Source organism: Gorilla gorilla, chromosome 2, assembly GCF_029281585.2.
Source record: "Gorilla gorilla gorilla isolate KB3781 chromosome 2, NHGRI_mGorGor1-v2.1_pri, whole genome shotgun sequence".
In the NCBI taxonomy this organism is placed as follows: domain Eukaryota; kingdom Metazoa; phylum Chordata; class Mammalia; order Primates; family Hominidae; genus Gorilla; species Gorilla gorilla.
In genome coordinates, this window is record NC_086017.1 from 42258071 (window position 1) to 42277251 (window position 19181).

The 19181-nt window shown below is 46.9% G+C and overlaps 1 protein-coding gene across 6 annotated transcripts in view; it reads left to right on the forward strand.

Moving 5' to 3' along the window:
* Positions 1 to 540: 540 nt before the first annotated feature.
* The window catches only part of CMTM7 (CKLF like MARVEL transmembrane domain containing 7), a 63460-nt gene continuing 44819 nt past the window's right edge, over positions 541 to 19181 (forward strand). For 3 of the 6 annotated variants that reach the window (XM_063703666.1, XM_055383352.2, XM_055383354.2), the window contains exon 1: positions 754 to 1025. In XM_063703666.1, the coding sequence (XP_063559736.1) occupies positions 867 to 1025 (159 nt within the window). In that variant the 5' untranslated portion in view covers positions 754 to 866. Of the gene's footprint in view, positions 1026 to 19181 lie in introns of all 6 variants that reach the window. The other 3 variants (XM_055383353.2, XM_031009233.3, XM_031009234.3) reach the window with 3 other exon arrangements.

Sequence of the window (19181 nt, forward strand, 5' to 3'; positions counted from 1 at the left end):
AAAAGAAATGAGGGAGGGGGGAAAGGACGGAGGGAGGGAAGGAGGCAGGCAAGCAGGTAGGAAGGAAGCAAGCTTGGTGTCCATCAACTGGGTAAACGTTTAAAAAATACAGTATCTTTGCACAGTGGAGTACTACTCAGCAATAAAAAGTAAGGAACTGATATGAACTACTTATATTCCCAACAGGATGGATCTTCTAATTTGTTATGTTGAAGGAGAATATTCTGTATTACTTCAAGTTTATGAAGTCCAAGAACAGGCAAAATGAACCTACAGTGACAGAAAGCAGAATACACTGTAGTGGTTGCCTGAGGCTGGATAAGGATGGGGACAGGGAAGGAAGGTAGGTCAGGAAGGCCCACCACGGAACTTTCTGGGGTGATGGGCACGTTCTATTTGTTGATCTGGGCGACGGTTACACAGGTGTACACATATATAAAAATTAGTGGAGCTGAACACGTAAGGTCTGGGCATCACACTTTATGTAAGTTAAACTTCAGTAAAGTGCTCTCAGCACACATCCGCAGCCGCACCCACACAAAATCCCAGGAGGCTCAGTACCAGCTGTGGTCCGGGCCTTGCCCACTTCGGAGAGGCCACGACCCAAGGCATCCGGTTTCCTCTCGCTCCAGTCTAACTTCCGCGCATCTACGAGGGCTGGGACTGCCGCTACCTTTCTGGAAGGCGCCGGCCGGCCAGTCCCCGGAGGGATCCCGCCAGAGGCGGCTCCGCGTCTCCAGCAGCGGGGCAGGGACCCGGGCGCCCCGCCCTCGCCAGCGCCCGCCCCCGCCCGCCCCCGGCCCGCCCTCCGTATCTGGCCCCTGGGCAGCTGCCCGGGGAGGCGGCCGGCGAGCTGGGGCCGCGCAATGTCGCACGGAGCCGGGCTCGTCCGCACCACGTGCAGCAGCGGCAGCGCGCTCGGACCCGGGGCCGGCGCGGCCCAGCCCAGCGCGAGCCCCTTGGAGGGGCTGCTGGACCTCAGCTACCCCCGCACCCACGCGGCCCTGCTGAAAGTGGCGCAGATGGTAAGTGAGCGCGGGGCGCGAGGCCGAGGTTCTACAGGGCGTCCCGGGAAAGCAGGGGTCCGGGAGCGGACGCGCCGGGCGTCTGGACCCGGCCGGAGCCCAGGGAGCATCGCGCAGCGGGCGGGGGACCGCGTCGCTAAAGTTCGCGGCAGGCTTCCTCCGGGAAAGTTGCTGCCGCAGCCCCCGCGCTGGAGCTCAGTCCCCCGCGCTGGAGCTCAGTCCCCAGAGCCGCCCCGGCCCTTGCTCCCGCGGACCCAGGTCGCCAGGGTCGCAAGTTTCTCCGGCCACCCCCCTGCGAAGCCTGACCCGCCTACTGACTGAAACCACGGGCAAAGTTCCTTTTCGTCTTTCTTCCTCTTCTCTGGGCCGCGCCGCTTCGAACCCGAGCCGGGGGTGGAAGAGTCGCCCAGGCGGCGGCGCTGAGGCAGCGAAACCCGACCTCTTCCCCGTCCACGGCCTCCTCTTTCCTCCGAACCCAGCGCGGCAGGGCTTCCCTGCTCTGTGTGCAGTTTCGCTCGAAGGAGGAGGTCAGAGGGTCTTGCGTTCCATAGTGGGGAAAAAGAACTGGGACCGTTGAGACGGCCGTCCTGGTCCCCTGCGCCCTCAAGTTCCGAGGGAGGGCCCGGGTCTCAGGGGGCTCTGGAGGGCAGGTGGTCAGTTGGGAAAGGCCTGTTGTCAGGGGCTGGTACTCATGTAGGGGAGCCAGACTGTTGAATGGGAGTCACCCGTGGAGCCAGGCAGGATGAGTGTCTGGGCTTGGATTGTGACCAACTCAGCACAAGGGCCTTCTACCAGGGCAGACGTTGCCTGGCCGATTCTCTTGTTCCCCACTCTTTTCTTTTCTCCCCTCCCGTTTTTTTCTTCTTTAAAAGTTTGTAATCTGAAACAACTTTTCCGTTTGTATGATGTGTTTTGAAACTGGGTTGGGCTGTTTGTGAGTCTCCACCATTGTAATGTTTGCACCAAGAATGGTGGGGAGGGGAGCGGTAAGTTTCAAAAAGAGGTGTGGGGAAAGGAGTGTGGGGCTGGACAAGGTCACACACCCAGAAGCTGGGGCCTGCTAAGGTGGACTGGCCCCAGGGGGTTGGGCACAGGACGTCTGTGCATCTATAGCACTGCCATTCCAGACACTGAGTGTGCATGGGGTGGCCCTCATGTCTTGCTTGGGCCAGACCTAAAGAGAAGGGGCGCTGAGTTCCTGCCTCCCTAAGAACGGTGTCTAGATAGACCAAAAACTAGGAAGAGCCATTTCAGCAACGTACAAAAAAATCTGGTGCTGAGCATTGTTGGGTTTGAGCAGGGCATTTTTTGGCCTAGGCTAAGAGATTTGATCAGCCAAATAGAAGAGACCAGCCCATCTCACCATCCTTAAAAGATGGGCTGGGGTGAGACATATCCTACCTGAGCATTGGAAGGGATGAGTTTGGTAGACAGAGAATGGGATCAGAAGCCTCCATCTTGGCCCCTGAGTTTGCTGGACAAAGATATTGTGGGATGAAAAGTCTCCTTGTTGGTCTATGAGTTTGGTACACAAACAGAATGGAGACGAAACCTCGGCAACATAGCGAGACCCCATCTCTACAGAAAAAATTTTAAAACCTTGTGTGGTTGGCATGGGCCTCTAGTCCCAGTTACTTTGGGAGGCTGAGGTGAGAGGATTGATTGAGCTGAGAAGGTCAGTGAACTGTGCCACTGCACTAGTCTGCGTGACAGAGGGAGGCCTGTCTCAAAAAAAAAAAAAAAAAAAAAGGTACAAAGAAAAGGTAATGGAGATGAGAAGCCTTCATGTGGTCCATGATTTTGATGAATAAAGATACTGGGAGATGAGAAATCTCCATCTCATTTTAAGCTCCTCAGCTAGCCTCTGGCCTGTGGTCCTTGGGCCAATTTGCAAGTGGCAAGAGTGGGGCCTGTTGTTCCAAAAAAGAGAACAAAGACTTGAATAATTTCTTTATCTGGTTGCTTATTCTCTATGTGCTCCTCTTAAAACCATGCTGAGGAGTCTTACACCTGCCCTGGAGGATTCCCCATCATTGCTGCAGGCTTGTTTGATCAGACCCTCTGGGAGCAAAGTTGCCCTTGCAGGATGGCTATGTTAGTCCTAGTTAGGGCTATCTACTTGGGCCTCTTACCTAACTCCTCCCTATTTTCCCACTTCTTCTCTTTTCTAAGACTCTGCTTGGGCATTTGAGGTTCATTTGTCTTCTTTGCTGGAAAATGCTTGTTTAACCAAGTTTTAACATTGGGGAAGGGCAGAAGCAGCTAAATTAATGCCACCCATTGGGCTTTCTTTCTATGGGTCTCTCATTTTGACCATCAATTTCTCAGTTTCATACTGAACAGGTTGACCCTTTTGTCCTCAGCTTCTCATGAAATGTTTTCATCATGATCTGATCAATAGATCTGCCAACACGTTGTCTTAAGAAATCATTGCAAAGGCTATTCCACTGGAGAATGACTTCCCTTGTCTTGGCCTCTTCTGGGTCCACCATTACTAGAAAATGAATTTCTGAGTGAATGTGTGTACTTGACATGTCATTTATACATGTGTAATTTTTATAATCCTCTGGCCATGATAATTCAGTTTCTTTGGTCTTCCTTTTTGGAATAGAGACACAGTCACAGGTTTTGACTTTTGACTTTAAAGCACTCTTTTTTTTCTTTCTTTCTTGAGAGGGAGTCTTGCTCTGTCACCAGGCTGGAGTGCAGTGGCACGATCTCAGCTCACTGCAACCTCTGCCTCCCGAGTTCAATCAAATCTCCTGTCTCAGCCTCACGAGTAGCTGGGACTACAGGCACGTGCCACCACACCCAGCTAATTTTTGTATTTTTAGTAGAGATGGGGTTTCACCATGTTGGCCAGGATGGTCTCGATCTCTTGACCTCATGATCCGCCCCCGCCTCTGCCTCCCAAAGCGCTGGTATTACAGGTGTGAGCTGCCGCGCCCGGCTAAATGACTTTTTTTTTTTTTTCTTTTGAGCGAGACAGAGAGGGTCTTGCTCTGTCACCCAGGCTGGAGGACAGTGGTGTTATCATGGCTCACTGCAGCCTTAACCTCCTGGGCTCGGCGATTGTCCCACCTCAGCCTCCTGAGTAGCTGGGACTATAGGCACCCACCACGATGCCCAGCTAAATTTTGTATTTTTTTATACAGACGGGGTTTTGCTATGTTGCCCAGACTGGTCTTGAACTTAGGGATTCAAGGGGTCTGTCCACCTCGGCCTCCCCAAGTGCTGGGATTACAGGTGAGCCACTGCGCCTGCATGAGACTCTTTTTTTTAATAGCTATATATTTTTTTAGCCCTATTATTGTTCTTGATAATGTTCTAGTAATTACACACTATATACCATGTGTGTATAATCTCATTAAATGTTTCTAAGAATCCAGTGAAGTAACATGTTTGATAGATAAGGAAACGGGCTAAAGAGTTAAAGAGACACTAAAGTCACACAGCTCTTAGCAGTAGTGGTGGAACCGATCCAGGCCTAATGGCCTGATCTCCAAAACTCATAACTCTGGCAGAGTTGTTGCTTTTTAATAGTTCTAGGGATATAAAAGCCACAGTGAGATAACACTTCACACCCACGGAGGTGACAACAATAGAAAACAACAAGTGATGAAGATGTGGAGGATGTGAAGAAATTGGAACTCTGATACAGTGCTGATGAGAATGCAAAATGGTACAGCCACTTTGGGAAACTGTGCAGTTTCTCAAAAGTTACCATGTGACCCAGCAATTCTACTCCCAGCTCTACCCCAGAAAATGAAAACAGATGTCCACATGAAGACTTACACATTCATATGTGTTCATAACAGCATTATTCATAATAACCAGAAAATGAAAACAACACAGTTGCCCATCAAATGATGAACGTATAAACAGCAACTAAAACTAAGTGGTACATTCATACAATTGAATATTATTCAGTCATAAAAAGGGAGAATGAAGTACTGATGCGTGTAACCATATAGATAACCATGAAAACACTAAGCTGTGAAAAAAAGCCAACCACAGAAGACCACGTTATATGATTCCATTTATATGAAATGTCCAGAATAGGCAAATGCGTAGACACAAAAATAGCTTAGTGGTTGCCCAGGTCAGGGAGCAGGGGTTGAAAGGAAATGGGACGTGACTGCTATAATGGGTATGGGGTTTCTTTAGGGGGTGATGAAAATGTTCAAAAAATTGGTGATGGTGCCGGGTGCGGTGGGTCATGCCTGTAATCCCAGCACTTTGGGAGGCCGAGGTGGGTGGATCACCTGAGGTCAGGAGTTCGAGACCAGCCTGGCCAATATGGTGAAGCCCTGTGTCTACTAAAAAATACAAAAATTAGCTGGATGTGGTGGCAGGCGCCTGTAATCCCAGCTACTGGGGAAGCTGAGGCAGGAGAATTGCTTGAATCCAGGAGGCAGAGGTTGCAGTGAGCTGAGATTGCGTGACTGTACTCTAACCTGGGTGACACAGCGAGACTCCGTCACAACAACAACAACAACAACCACAAAATTGGTGATGGTGATGTTGCACAACTCTGTGAATATATTAAAAACCACTGAGATTTATACTTTAAATAAGTAACTGGATGGTATGTAATTATGTAAATAGACCTGTGGATGAGTGTGAGGGGGCAAGGTGCTCTGCATGCAGCCACTGGGTGTGGGGAGGCCACAGCTACACTTCAGGAAATCCCTGTGGTGTTCCCACCACATCCACTCCTTGAAGAAGGAGTGTCCCCTGCAGGAGTCACAAAAGCTGGGCTGAAGGGCATCCCCTGAGTGCCTGAAGGGTCTGAGCTGAAAGGGATGCCCTGGGGTCTGAAGGGGTCTAGATATCCTTGCTGTGGGATTAAGGAGACCCCAGGATGGGGCTTGTGGCCCTACCAACATGTCCTATCTATTTGCTCATTCAGCAGACATTTATAACTGCCACATTCATCTCCATTTGTGCAGAATCAGATGACTGTGACAAAGTTCTTGCCCTCAAGTAATCTGTGGTTCAGCTTGTCATGGGAAGAGGGGTCTTGTCCCAGACCCCAAGAGCCAGTTCTTGGATCTTGTGCAGAAAAAACTTCAGGGCAAGTTGTAGAGTATAGTGAAGTCAAAGTAGTTTACTAGACGCCACTCAATTACAGAGTAGAGACTCTTCAGAAAGCAAGAGGAGGAACGCACCCATTGCAAATACAATGCTTGCTTATATAGGTTATTAAAAATAGTGTACTTTATTACAAAAGCTTGCAATCAGCTTGTGACAAGCTATTAATATTGTTACTTTCCTATGTGATTATTGATTTTAGCAAGAACTTACGACTGTACCATTATTTTAAAAGCAGAACCTATTCTTAAACTAAGAATACTTTTTCTTCTTGAAGAACTGGGACATTTCCGTAAGTTCTGGGTCTTTATTTAGTTAGTTAATATTATTAACTCGGGCCGGGTGTGGTGGCTCACGCCTGTAATCCCAGCACTTTGGGAGGCTGAGGTGGGCGGATCACGAGGTCAGGAGATCGAGACCATCCTGGCTAACATGGTGAAACCCCGTCTCTACTAAAAATACAAAATATTAGTCAGGCGTGGTGGCACACGCCTGTAGTCCCAGCTACTCGGGAGGCTGAGGCAGGGGAATCTCTTGAACCCGGGAGGCAGAGGTTGCGGTGAGCCGAGATCACAGCATTGCACTCCAGCCTGGCAACAAAGTGAGACTCTGTCTCAAAAAAAAAAAAAAAAAAAATTATTAACTCATTCCCTCAACCATAAACATCTTGTGACCAAGAGTGCCCAACCCCCTGGGAATGTAATCCAGCAGACTTGGCTTTCTCTCGGCCTTTATTCAAGATGGAGTCACTCTGGTTAGGATGCCTCTGACAAGCTGAGGGGATGAACAAGTACCAAAATTGGCTGCTCAGGAAGGTAAAAGTTCTGATAGTTGCCCACCTTATGGAAGAGGATCAGAGGGCAAAGGTGATATTTAAATTGCATCTTGACAGATGAGTGTAAGTTTTCAGGTTGGGAGTGGCTCATTTACCCCTTTGGTGCCTTTATTCAATATATGTTTAAGTTGGAGATAAGTGGTATGTTAGGGTTGGGAAGGAAAAAGATGTAGCAAGAAATGAGCCAGAGTTGGGGTAATTATCTTAATCTTCCCACCCCAGACATTTAGAAATGGGTGCCATCTTATCCACTGAGCATCTGCTATGCTGTTAATCTTACGCTATGTGAAATACAGCTATTAACAAGATAGACTCTTTCTGCCTGTGCAGAAAAACAGACTGTGACGTTTACATAACCATAACATGGACAGAGAATCAGAACGTATTTCACAAGCGGCAATGATGGAAATCTAAATGTCTTCTGGGAGGTTCATTTATTTATTTGGCAAATATTTGTTGATCACCTACTGTGATCAGCTAACTAGTAGGTGATCACGACTGTGTGCTAGGGAACTGTGGAAAGAAGACAGATGAGCCCCTGCCTCTTTATACTCAAATAAAGAAAATAAACATTAATCAAAATGGCTATGAATATGTAATTACAAACAGGTTCGAAATTATGAAGAAGTACTCAGTGGTATAGAGCATATACTAGGGGGTGTGACCTTTTGGGGATTAGGAAGGGCGTTTCTGAGGAAGGGACATCTGATGTGAGCATGAGGAAATTGCATCACAAGCAGAAGAAAGAGCATTGGCCGGCACAGTGGCTCATGCCTGTAATCTCAGCAGTTTGGGAGGCCGAGGCGGGCGGATGCCTTGAGCCCAGGAGTTTGAGACCATCCTGGGCAACATGGGGAAACCCGGTCTCTACCAAAAAATACAAAAATTAGATGGGTGTGGTAGCACGTGCCTGTAGTCCCAGCTGCTCGGGAGGTTGAGATGGGAGGATCTCTTGGAGGTCTAGGCTGCAGTGAGTGGTGATCGCCACGGCACTCCATACAGCCTAGGTGACGGAACAAGACCCTGTCCTCCCATCCCCCCAAGAAAGAAAAGAAAGAGCACGGGCCCTGGCTGTTAGTGGAGGGAGGAGTATCTCTAGGGCTGGAGGGGAGAGAACAGGGTGGGAGTATTGGGGATGAGACTGGAGGTATTCAGGGACCAGACTCCAGGGTCTGCCAAATCTTGGTGAATATATAGTCCTTAGTCTAAGAAAAATCAGCAAAGCATCATATCAACTCACCATTCATGAGGTGACTCTTAACTACGGGCTGTACCGCCCCCTAGCAGTTATTTTGGAATTTTATGGAACCTTTTTTTTTTTTTTGGGTTGTCACAGGGATTAGGGTTATATTACATATACATCTTATTCATTTCAGAATAGTAATGCAAACTGGAATTTTGACAGTGCAATTTTGACAGTGCAAAATACTTTATATCCTAAAAGGATGTTTTGTCTGAAATAAGATTGAAGGAGCCTTCCCAGACTGGGTGCTGGGGGGAGTACACTAAGGTTTCTTGGCAGGAGAGTGGGTCCTAGAGACCCTCTGAGAGGCCTGGGCAATTCCAGGCTTCACTTTGAGAATTCACAGGTTAGGTGCCAAGTGGAATTCAGCTGTGGGGGATGTCAGCCTCTGGTCTAGCTGTGAATAGACCTGTTAGCACAGAATAGCCCAGCATCATCCAGAAGGGCCCATCCCTTTATGTTCTGCTTTAGACGTGTATGGCGGAGGGCGAGGAGGGGGTCTAGTTTGGTTCCCAAGTGCAGTCTGCACACCCATGTCCTACTTCCTGGAAGTTGGAGAGTAAAAAGCAGCAAAGAACCTCACTGCCAAGATTCTTTGACCTCAGCCCATTCCTGACAAGAAACTACTGTCAGTGACCAAACAAATGCAAAAATAAAATATAATAAAATAAGTTATTGGCTTTATTCCTAACAAAAGTAATACTTGTTCATTGTGGAAACTTTGGGGATCACAAGAAGAAAATAGACTCACCCACTCTCTCTTCCCCAAGATTAAAAAGTAAAGTATTTTATAGTAGATACACATAATTTTGGTGGTGGTTTGTTTTTCTTTTTTAATTGAGACAGAGTCTCAGTTGCCCAGGTTGGAGTGCAGTGGTGCGGTTTCAGCTCACTGCAACCTCTGCCTCCCAGGACCAAGCGATTTTCCTGCCTTAGCCTCCCAAGTAGCTGGGATTACAGCCATGTGCCACCACACCCGGCTAATTTTTGTATTTTTAGTAGAGATGGGGTTTCTCCATGTTGGCCAGGCTGGTCTCAAACCCCTGACCTCAGGTGATCCACCTGCCTTGGCCTCCCAAAGTGCTAGGATTACAGGCATGAGCCACCTTGCCCGGCTGGTGGTGTTTTTCTTTAAACAAAACTAGGATGATTCTATACATATTTTGTAAATGCTTTTCTTTTTTTTTCTTTTTTTCTTTTTTTTTTTGAGGTGGAGTCTCACTCTGTTGCCCAGGCTGGAGTGCAGTGGCGCGGGCTCACTGCAACCTCCACCTCCCGGGTTCAAGCGATTCTCCTGCCTCAGCCTCCCGAGTAGCTGGGACTACAGATACGTGCCACCATGCCCAGCTAATTATTGTATTTTTAGTAGAGACGGGGTTTCACCGTGTTAGCCAGGATGGTCTTAATCTCCTGACTTAGTGATCCACCTGCCTCGGCCTCCCAAAGTGCTGGGATTACAGGTGTGACCCACCATGCCTGGCTGTAAATGCTTTTCTTGCTGTTTGTTTAGTATGTGGTGCATTTTGTTCATCTGCAGTTTGGTTTCTAACAGTGCTGTCATAGCCAGTCATGGAGGTACCGTGGTTGTGTGTACCATGGTACACTGTGGCTCTGGGAGCTTCCAGTTCTACCTGCATACAAAGGAGGCTGTGATGAACCTCCATGTAGAGAATCCTGGTGTACAAATCTGTAAATACTTCTTCAGGATAACTGGCACTGACCTTTTGCAGAGAGAGAAATGAAGTGCCTCTTGCCCTTCTCAGGTGGCTGGCATAAAACAATTCTCTAGACTTTTTAACATCTAGAAATTAATGAGTGCCCCTTTATCATCCAAGAGTTTCAAGGAGCCAAGTGTGATAGTAATAGTATTTAAGCTGTAATCGTATTTTTGGTGTCTGATGATTTAGAAAAGGAACAGTGACAGACAGACTAGAAAATTCAAAAATGCTTTTAAATGCTCTTGTATTTAAGTAATGGCCACAGTATCTGCATATATTTGAAGAATGGAAGTTCCACTCTTGCGGAAGGCCTTACCTATTCAGGCTGCAGAGCTTAAGGCAAGAATCACCGGCAAGAATTCCCATCCAGGACACCTCAAATAACCACTTACAGCCCGACTGGGAATCACTGGCCGGAGTGAGGCGATAGGGATGGAAATACCAGCCCAAAGTCCTCCAGGCTGCAGGCAGCCAGGGCGTAAGTGGGTAGAGGAGGGGTTCGGGGTCGGTGTGAGCCCCATAGGTTTTCTGGCACTGCAGGGGCCCTAGAGACCCCGGCCCCGCAAGCACGCCAGGACCCTGGAATCCTAGGGGATTCCCTGTGTGGGCCGGTGTATTTATTTAAATTCCCGTTGCAGTGAAGGCCGCCCTTCTGTCTTCCTGCCAGCCCTGGCGCTTCCTGTGCAGCGCCACTGGACAGCCATCTGTTTCCTCCCCTCTGCCATCTGCCTCGCGCCCGGCCCAGCGTGCGGCCCTGGAGGCTTGGCTCGGCCGCCGCCCGCGCACGCTGGCCTTCTTTGTTACTACTTTGGCTCAGTGGTTTCCTGGGCTCGCTGCTCATTCCCTGGCAGGGCTCGCGGCGTCCGCGGCGACTCCTGGGATCGGCAGGGGCCTGGCTTCCAGCCCAGCGCCGGCAGCAGCCCGGGGGCTGCGGAGCGGAAAGGGGGCTGGGACGCGGTCACTGCTCCAGCCACCCCGCGCTCCTGGGCGGAAATCGCGAGCAGAGCCCTTCTCAGCCTCCTGCAGAAAACGCGCCTCACCTGGCTTGTGTTTAAATCAGCAAGGGCAGTGACGCGGCTCTTCCTTTTCCTGGGGCAGTCACTCTCCTCCCTCTGCTGAGCCCGCTCTCTTTAGTTTACTTTAAGCAAAGGTTTTGTTTGTTTATTTGTTTGTTTGGTTTTGGTTTTTTTGAGACGGAGTCTAAAAAGTCTTCAGTCTGTGGCCCAGACTGGAGTGCAGTGGTGCAATCTTGGCTCACTGCAGCCTCCTCCTCCCGGCTTAAAATGATTCTCCTACCTCAGCCTCCCAGGTGGCTGGGGCTACAGGCGCGCGCCACCACGCCCAGCTAATTTTTGTATTTTTAATAGAGACGGGGTTTCTCCATGTTGGCCAAGGTGATCTCGAACTCCTGACCTCAAGTGATCCACCCGCCTTGGCCTCCCAAAGTGCTGGGATTACAGGCACCAGCCACTGTGCCCGGCCAGTTTACTTTAGATAGTTAGAAAGACCGATTGATAACCAGAGAGGCGGTAACCCGCAGTTTCCACTTACTACTCCCAAAGGGTTGCCCTGAAGCTTCAGAAAAAAGCTGTGTCATGCTCATTTGTTTTATTTTATTCTATTTTGTTTATTTTATTTTATTTTATTTTTCGAGACAGAGTCTCACTTTGTCGCCCAGGCTGGAGTGCAGTGGCATGATCTCGGCTCACTGTAACCTTCGCCTCCTGGATTCAAGCAATTAATTCTCCTGCCTCAGCCTCCCAAGTAGCTGGGATTACAGGCTCCCGCTACTGCGCCCGGCTAACTTTTGTATTTTTACTAGAGACAGGTTTCACCATGTGGCCAGGCTGGTATCGAACTCCTGACCTTGTGTTCCGCCCACCTTGGCCTCCCAAAGTGTTGGGATTACAGGCGTGAGCCACTACGGCCGGCCACTCATTTTTTTAAAGAGAAAAATGAAGATCCTTCTGAAATAAATGGGAAGGGGAAAAGGAGAAGTTAATTAAATGCTTTTGGGTACCGAGTGAAGTGGAGCCTTCTGGAAAGCAGAGAGAATTACTGTATCGTGACTTCTGAATACTTTGTCTCTTTTTCCTCTTCAGATTTCCTTATTCCCTGAGAAGCCAGAGTCAGCTCTCAACATTGTTTGTGAAAAAAATCTACACTTTAAACGTTCCCTCTTAAGTTATGAGAGTGGTACTTAACTAAATAATAGTACTTTGACCTCCTTAGGTGACAGCCACTAGGATAGGTGGTTTTTGTTTTGTTTTGCTTTTTGTTGTTCTTGTTGTTTGTTTTTGAGACAGGGTCTCACTTTGCCACCCAGGCTGGAGTGCAGTGGTGCTATCTCTGCTCACTGCAGTCTTGACTTCCTGGGCTCAAGCGATCTTCCTGGCTCAGCCTCCCAAGTATTAACAATTGGGGCTACAGATGCAGGCCACCACGCCTGTCTAATTTTTTGTAGAGACACGGTTTTGCCGTGTTGCTAAGGCTACTCTTGAACTCCTAGGCTCAAGCAATCAGCTCACCTCGGCCTCCCAAAGTGCTGGGATTGCAGGCATGAGCCATGGTGCCGGCCGGGCTAGGTGTTTTTTATATGTGTTACCTTGTTTAATCCTCACAACAATATTATGAGGTGGGTCGTATCATTATCCCCAACTCACCGAGGAAACTGAGGCACAGAGTCATAAATACTGAAGGTGGATTTGGGGCCAGGTGGTCGAAGTCCACCACTTGAGCTCTTAAAAGGACAATTTGGGGTCTTTTTTTCATGATCATTATGTTGTGTATATTTTCCTGTGTCATTAAACACTGAAAATGGTGGTGTGATCACTGCATTCAATCCATTATTTGGTCGTACTATATAATTTGTTCATTTGGCTCTTCCTTGATGGGCAGGCTGTGGCAGATCTAGAAGGAGGTGCTATGAGACATAACAGCAGGTGCTAGTGATGACTTCATCCTTAGCCAGAGATGAATTCAGCTGGAGTGGGGAAAACTACTCACTGGGGTATTGAACGGACTAAGTATATGCCATATTTTAGGAAGCATTTTCACATTACCCAACATTATTATTATCTTCATTTTTATTTCTAAGTTCCTCCAGGAAGGACTGGGAAGAGAGAGAGGATCTAAAGTTTCAATTCCTGCTCTATTATGTCTGCTGATTTTACATGCAATTTCCCTTTGTTTAACCTTTTCTTTCTTTCTTTTTTTTTTTTTTTTTTTTTTGGAGACAGAGTCTCACTCTGTTGCCTAGACTGGAGTGCAGTGGCTCAATCTCGGCCCACTGCAACCTCCACCTCCCAGGTTCAAGCAATTATCTTGCTTCAGCCTCCTGAGTAGCTGGGATTACAGGTGCATGCCACCATGCCCTGCTAATTTTTGTAATTTTGTAGATAACGGGGTTTCACCATGTTGGCCAGGCTGGGCTCGAACTCCTGACCTCAAGTAATCCCCCCTCCTTGGCCTCCCAAAGTGCTGGGATTACAGGTGTGAGCCACCGCACCCAGCCTGCTTAACTCTTCTAATGACTTTGTGGAGTATTCAGTTTTTCCTCCTTTTGGTTGAACAGAAGCTGAGAGGTTAAAAGTTAAATACATAGCTGTCCAAAGTTGAATACATCTGTTAAGTTGTGGAGCCAGCATTTGAACCCAGGTCCAACAAGTCTTCTTTTTCCACCGTGGTGTGCTGTCTCTCCATGTATGGAAAGCAGTCTCCCACACTAGCCCACCATGGTACGCACACCTGAGGGTGACTCCCAGTCAGTCACATCCTGTGTAATTCCATCCTCTTGAGTGTGAGTGGAATCTCTGACTTGCTTCTAACCAATGGAATATGGCACAGGTGGCAAGATGTCATATGCCAAGGTGAAGGGATGTTGCAGAAGCAGTTAGAGTCCCAAAGGAGTTGATTCTGAGTTAAAAGATTTTCTCCAGGTGGGCCTGCCCTCATCAGGTGAAAGCCTTAAAAGAAGTACTGTGTCCTTCCCAAAGGGAGAGAGTCTCCTGCTGGCTCTGAAGAAGTAAACTGCCTTGTTGAGAGAGGGCTTCTGAGGGGCCATGTCACAAGCATCCAAGGGTCATGCCTAGAAGCCAGAGCAGCCCTCAGCTGACAGCCAGCAAGAAAATGGGCCTTCAGACCTATGGTTACAAGAAACTGAAAGCCACTAACAGCCATGTGAGCTCGGAAGAGGACCCCAAGCCTGGCCAACCTCTTGTTGCAGTCTTGTGAGACTCTGAACAGTGGACTTCTCCCCAGACTCCTGCTCCGTGGAAACTGTGAGATGATAAATGAATGTTGTGTTAAGGTGCCAAGTTTGTGGTAATTGGTTGTGCAGCAGTAGATAACTAATGCACTCACAAAAGCCTTTTTATCCTGCATCAAAGCTGGATCTCTGATGGCTGCTCCTTAGCAAGGGAAGATGGAGCAATAGCAGTGCAGGGGGCAGCAGGCGCAGTGGCCATGTTTATCACTGGGCTGTGGTCACATGTCATTAGATTCCTGTGGAGTAAATCCATGTGTTAAGTTATTGCTCTTGGCATCCTGTGGCCTGTTTTACATGCAGGAGCTCATTCATCATTACCATATCCCTATGAGATGTTAGTATTCCTACTTTACAGATGAGGAAACTGAGGCAGGGAGTTTAAATATCTTGTCTGAGCCAAGTGTGGTGGCTCGCGCCTGTGGGCCTATCTACTCAAGAGGCTGAGGCATGAAGATTGCTTGAGCCCAGGAATTCAAGGCTGCAGTGACCTATGATCTATGCCACTGCACTTCAGCCTGGGTGACAGAGCAAGAACCCATTTCTTGAAAAATTAAATAAACAAATAAATATCTTGTAAGTTATACAAACTGACTCCATCTCCAAGCTGTCAGCCTCTTCTCCATGGTGTTTTCTTGGAGCAAGTCCAAAGCAAAATCCTGATGCAAACAGTAACTATGGTTGTACATTGTTAAGTTGTATTTACTTTTTTGAATAGATAACGTTTACACGATCAAGATTCAGAATGTACCAAAAGTCCCCCAGTTGTCAGTTTTCCTCTCTGGAAATATACAGGAGGCTACTGGTGATACCAGTTTCTTGTGTAACCTTTAGGAGTTATTTCACACTTCTGTGTGTGCCTCTCCTCCTGTGCCAGATAAGAGCATACCTACGCCCACTGCTCTATACTTTTATTACCTAACTTTCTGACTTGGAGGTAATTCCATATCCATTCAGAAGGTGTCCTCATTCTCCTCCTTTTTTATAGCTGCATTGTATTCCAGAGAATGGATTTACTATATTTATTTAACTAGTCCCCTACTGACAGCCGTTTAGGGTATTTCTCCCTTTTGTTATCTAGCCATGCTATAATGGTTACTCTTGTACATATCATAGTCTTGTGTATGTACAAGAATATGAGAAGGAGCAACTCCTGGAAGTAGAGGACCTGCACCCAATGTTGCATGCTTTTCAACATTTTTTCATGTGTTCTGAAACTCAGCTTCTCAAACATCAACTTGTGATCTTCTCCCAGCGGGCTTTAGGGGTCTTCCATGTCTGCTGTCATGGAGAAGGACTCTACTTAGTGTTGAGACAGCGTTCAGAGTTCTACTGCTCTCATATCCCACTCAAATTTCTTTAGTATATTAGGAACCAGCGGAGTCTAAGTAGGGAACAAGAAGCATTAACTAGCATTTTTCTTATTGTTTCCCAAGGTTCGTTACAGGGAGTGTTCAAGTCAGCTTCCCTAAAAGCAGAACTAGTAGATATGGGGATTCTTGTGCAACTGGTTTATTGAGCGAGGAAAGTAAGCAAGGATAGAAAGAGCAGGACAAAGATGAGTTTCAGAAGCCCAGCCTCAGCCTGATTCTATGGGGAACACTGGAGAGTGAACTGCACCACAAAGACTGCCCTATTTTGAGGCAAGGGAGCTGGGCTTTTGTACACCTTTCATTGCCTGCAGACCAGAAAAGAGGGTACATAAACTCCCAGGGATCTCTGAATCAGACAGCTCTAGTTGTCCAAGGGAAATCACTAGCAGAAGGCTGCAAGCATGATGAGTTAGCAGCAGCACCCGCAGTAGCTGGGGGATGGATGCACAGACCTGGTGAAAGGGAACCTGGGAATCTGAACACGGCACCAAGGGAGTCCCTGCTGGTATTCCATAGGAGCCATTTGAATTGTAGAATTGCCTCCCATCTATGTGGTGTCTGCCAAGGCTTTAAGCTGATGTACTTTGGGGACATACAAATCTGACTGCACCTTCCTTCCGCTTGCAAACCTGGCTTATTTGTTTTCTTGCCCAGGCATGCCCCTGGATCTGCCATGCCAGGCAGCTGCCTTACAGATCTCATAAGATTTTTGATGTTACTTTTTCCTGTCCACTGAAAGAGTTGTGTTATATTTTTCAACTCTCATTTGAAACAAGGGAAGGGAAAAAAATGTTTACTGAACAGAAAATAAAAGTTAATGGGAAGCAAAATTATTTCTGCAGCCTTTTACAGGAGAGTTACAAGAAATGTCACAGTAACACAAATAACTCGACCACATCTTTTGTAACTCCTTGGAAAGCCGTAAGGCCACAACCACAGAAAAAGTTTCCTGCAGATCAGATATTTGATTTCTGGAGTGGGGGCCTTCGTGACACATACTGTTTTCACCTGGGAAAGGTGAAAGAGGCAACACAGACCCTTGTGTTGATAATGTGACATTGGTTTTTCAAGGGTTCCTCAGTGTCCCCATTATCAAGCAGTGCGTCTTGTTTTCTGGCTACCATGTTGAGCAGAGGAAAGAACTCTGTAGCATAACATGCATCCCCTGGGCCTGATGGGGGTCTGCGTGCTGACGGGAAGTCTACGAGGTTTGTGATGACGTATATCCTGAATTTATGGATGTGATCACTACTGTAACTTATAGTTGCCTTACTGTAGTTTAAGGATAAAAGATTATTTTCTAGATGTAGTGTGTTGAGCGATGGCCCCTCAAAATATGTATCTTACTTCCTCAGAACCTGAGAATGTTCCCTTACTTGGAAAAACCATCTTCTCACATGTAATTAAGTTAAGGATCTTGAAATAAGGGGATCACCCTGGATTATATGGGTGGACCCTAAATCCAATGACAAGTGCCCTTGTAAGAGACACACAGAGAAGGTGATGGTGACGTGAAGGCCAGGCAGAGAGTGGTGATGCGGCAAGGAAGTCTCTCCCAGAGTCTCCGGAGGGAGCACTGTCCTGCTGATGCGTTGACTTCAGCCCAATGATAGCAATTTCAGGCTTCTGGCCTTGAGAACTGTGAGAGAATAGATTTCTGTTGTTCTAAGCCACCAAATCTGTGAGCTTGCTACAGTAGCCACAAGAAATGAATACAACCAATTAAATATTTTCCATTACAATCAGATTCTAAAAATCTTCAACATTGTAGACTGTAGACATTTAATATTTTCTCCTTTTAGAGGTGCTTTGCTCATTTCTAGGAATTAACTTTCAGAGAGGTGATGGCCACGCTGTCTACCTCTCGGAATGGCAATGACATCTCATCCACTTTGAGTACATCTTTTTTTCCTTGATAGCTTATTTAATGAGAGAAGCAGTCCTTGAATTTCTACTGAGAAAAACGGAACAATAAAGACAGAAGAAAACATCAGAGAGTGGTTCTCAGATGGCAGGGTGGGGGCAAAAGATGGAAAGTACGTTCCAAAGAAGCACTGCTTCTAGCCTTCCACAGATGATGAATAAAGTATCCCCAGATTCCCCCAAACCATCAGAATGCCGAATAAATCTTACTGCATCCTAGTAGCATCTTTATAGATGAGCTACTGCAGCCCAAAAACATGTATTAAAGTGGTCAAATTAGCATTGCTTAATCTAGTACTTGTGAATTGGTTGCTATCTTTTTAATGTTTGTAGAAGTATCAGATGATTTAAGTCTCTTAATTATATATTTTTGTAACTTTTTTTTTTTTTTTTTTTTTTGAGACAGAGTCTCGCTCTGTCGCCAGGCTGGAGTGCAGTGGTGCAATCTTGGCTCACTGCAACTTCCACCTCCTGGGTTCAAGCGATTCTCTTGCCTCACCTCCTGAGTAGCTGGGACTACAGGCACGTGCCACCATGCCCAGCTAATTTTTTGTATTTTTAATAGAGGCAGGGTTTCTCCATGTTGGCCAGGATGGTCTCCATCTCTTTCCCTCATGATACGCCCGCCTGGGCCTCCCAAAGTGCTGGGATTACAGGCATGAGCCACTGTGCCCGGGCCGTAACTTTTTATTTATAAATAATCCCAGGTTTACGAAAACTTTTGAAAAACAGGACAAATAACTCCCCATATCCCCTTCCCCCAGGTTCTCCGTTTGTTACCATTTTACATTTGTTTGATCGTTTTCCATTTGTATGCATGCTATTATTTTTTTCTTGGAACCATTTGAGAGTGAGTTGCAGACATCATGCTCTTTTGTCCATGAGTGCTTCAGCATGCATTTTGTAAGAAGAAAGACCCTTTCTTACATAATTGCAGTACAGTTACTTAAATCAGGAAATTAATGACACAAATGCTATTAACTTATCTACAAGCCTTACTCAGATTTTGCCATTGACCCACTAATGTCCTTGGGTCTAGGATCCCATCCCAGATCATAAGGTGTATTCAGTTGTCACATCTCTAATTTCCTTCAATCTGGAACAGGTTTTCAGTCTTTCTTGTTCTTCATGACCTCAACATTTGTGGAGAGTCCAGGACACAGCTGTCCCTTCATTGGATATTAAAGTCAGTTTGGTGGGACCCTCTGATTCTCAGCATTTTGTAGCTACACTGGAGGCAGAAGACAAAGAAAGAAAAGAAATCATGTGTGGCATAGCTTGTCTCAATTTGAATGCTTTTGTTTTCACAAAAGTCCCTTTTGCAAATGTCTTATCTGAAGTTAATAGTTAATAGTTCAAGTTGAGCTTTGCTGGATGTCCTGTTCTTTTAAAAAGCCGTAGCTCAGATGTCACCTCCTTGGGATAGTGGCTAACTACCAAGTCTTATTGTATGAATTTGATGTGAATCACCTCATTTAATCCTCACAATAGCCCTATCATTTAGGTACTCTTATTTTGCATATTTTATAGTGAGGAAACAAAAACAAACCCAGGTCTAGGGTGCTCTGCTTCCCCTCTGGACTGCCCCCTCTCCTGCCTTAGGAGGGCCTTCCTCAGCCCCTCAGCTAAAGTAGTCCCCTGCACCACCCTGCTACCATCACTCTATCCTGTTTCCCGGTTCTGATTTCATTACAGCACTTTGCCAG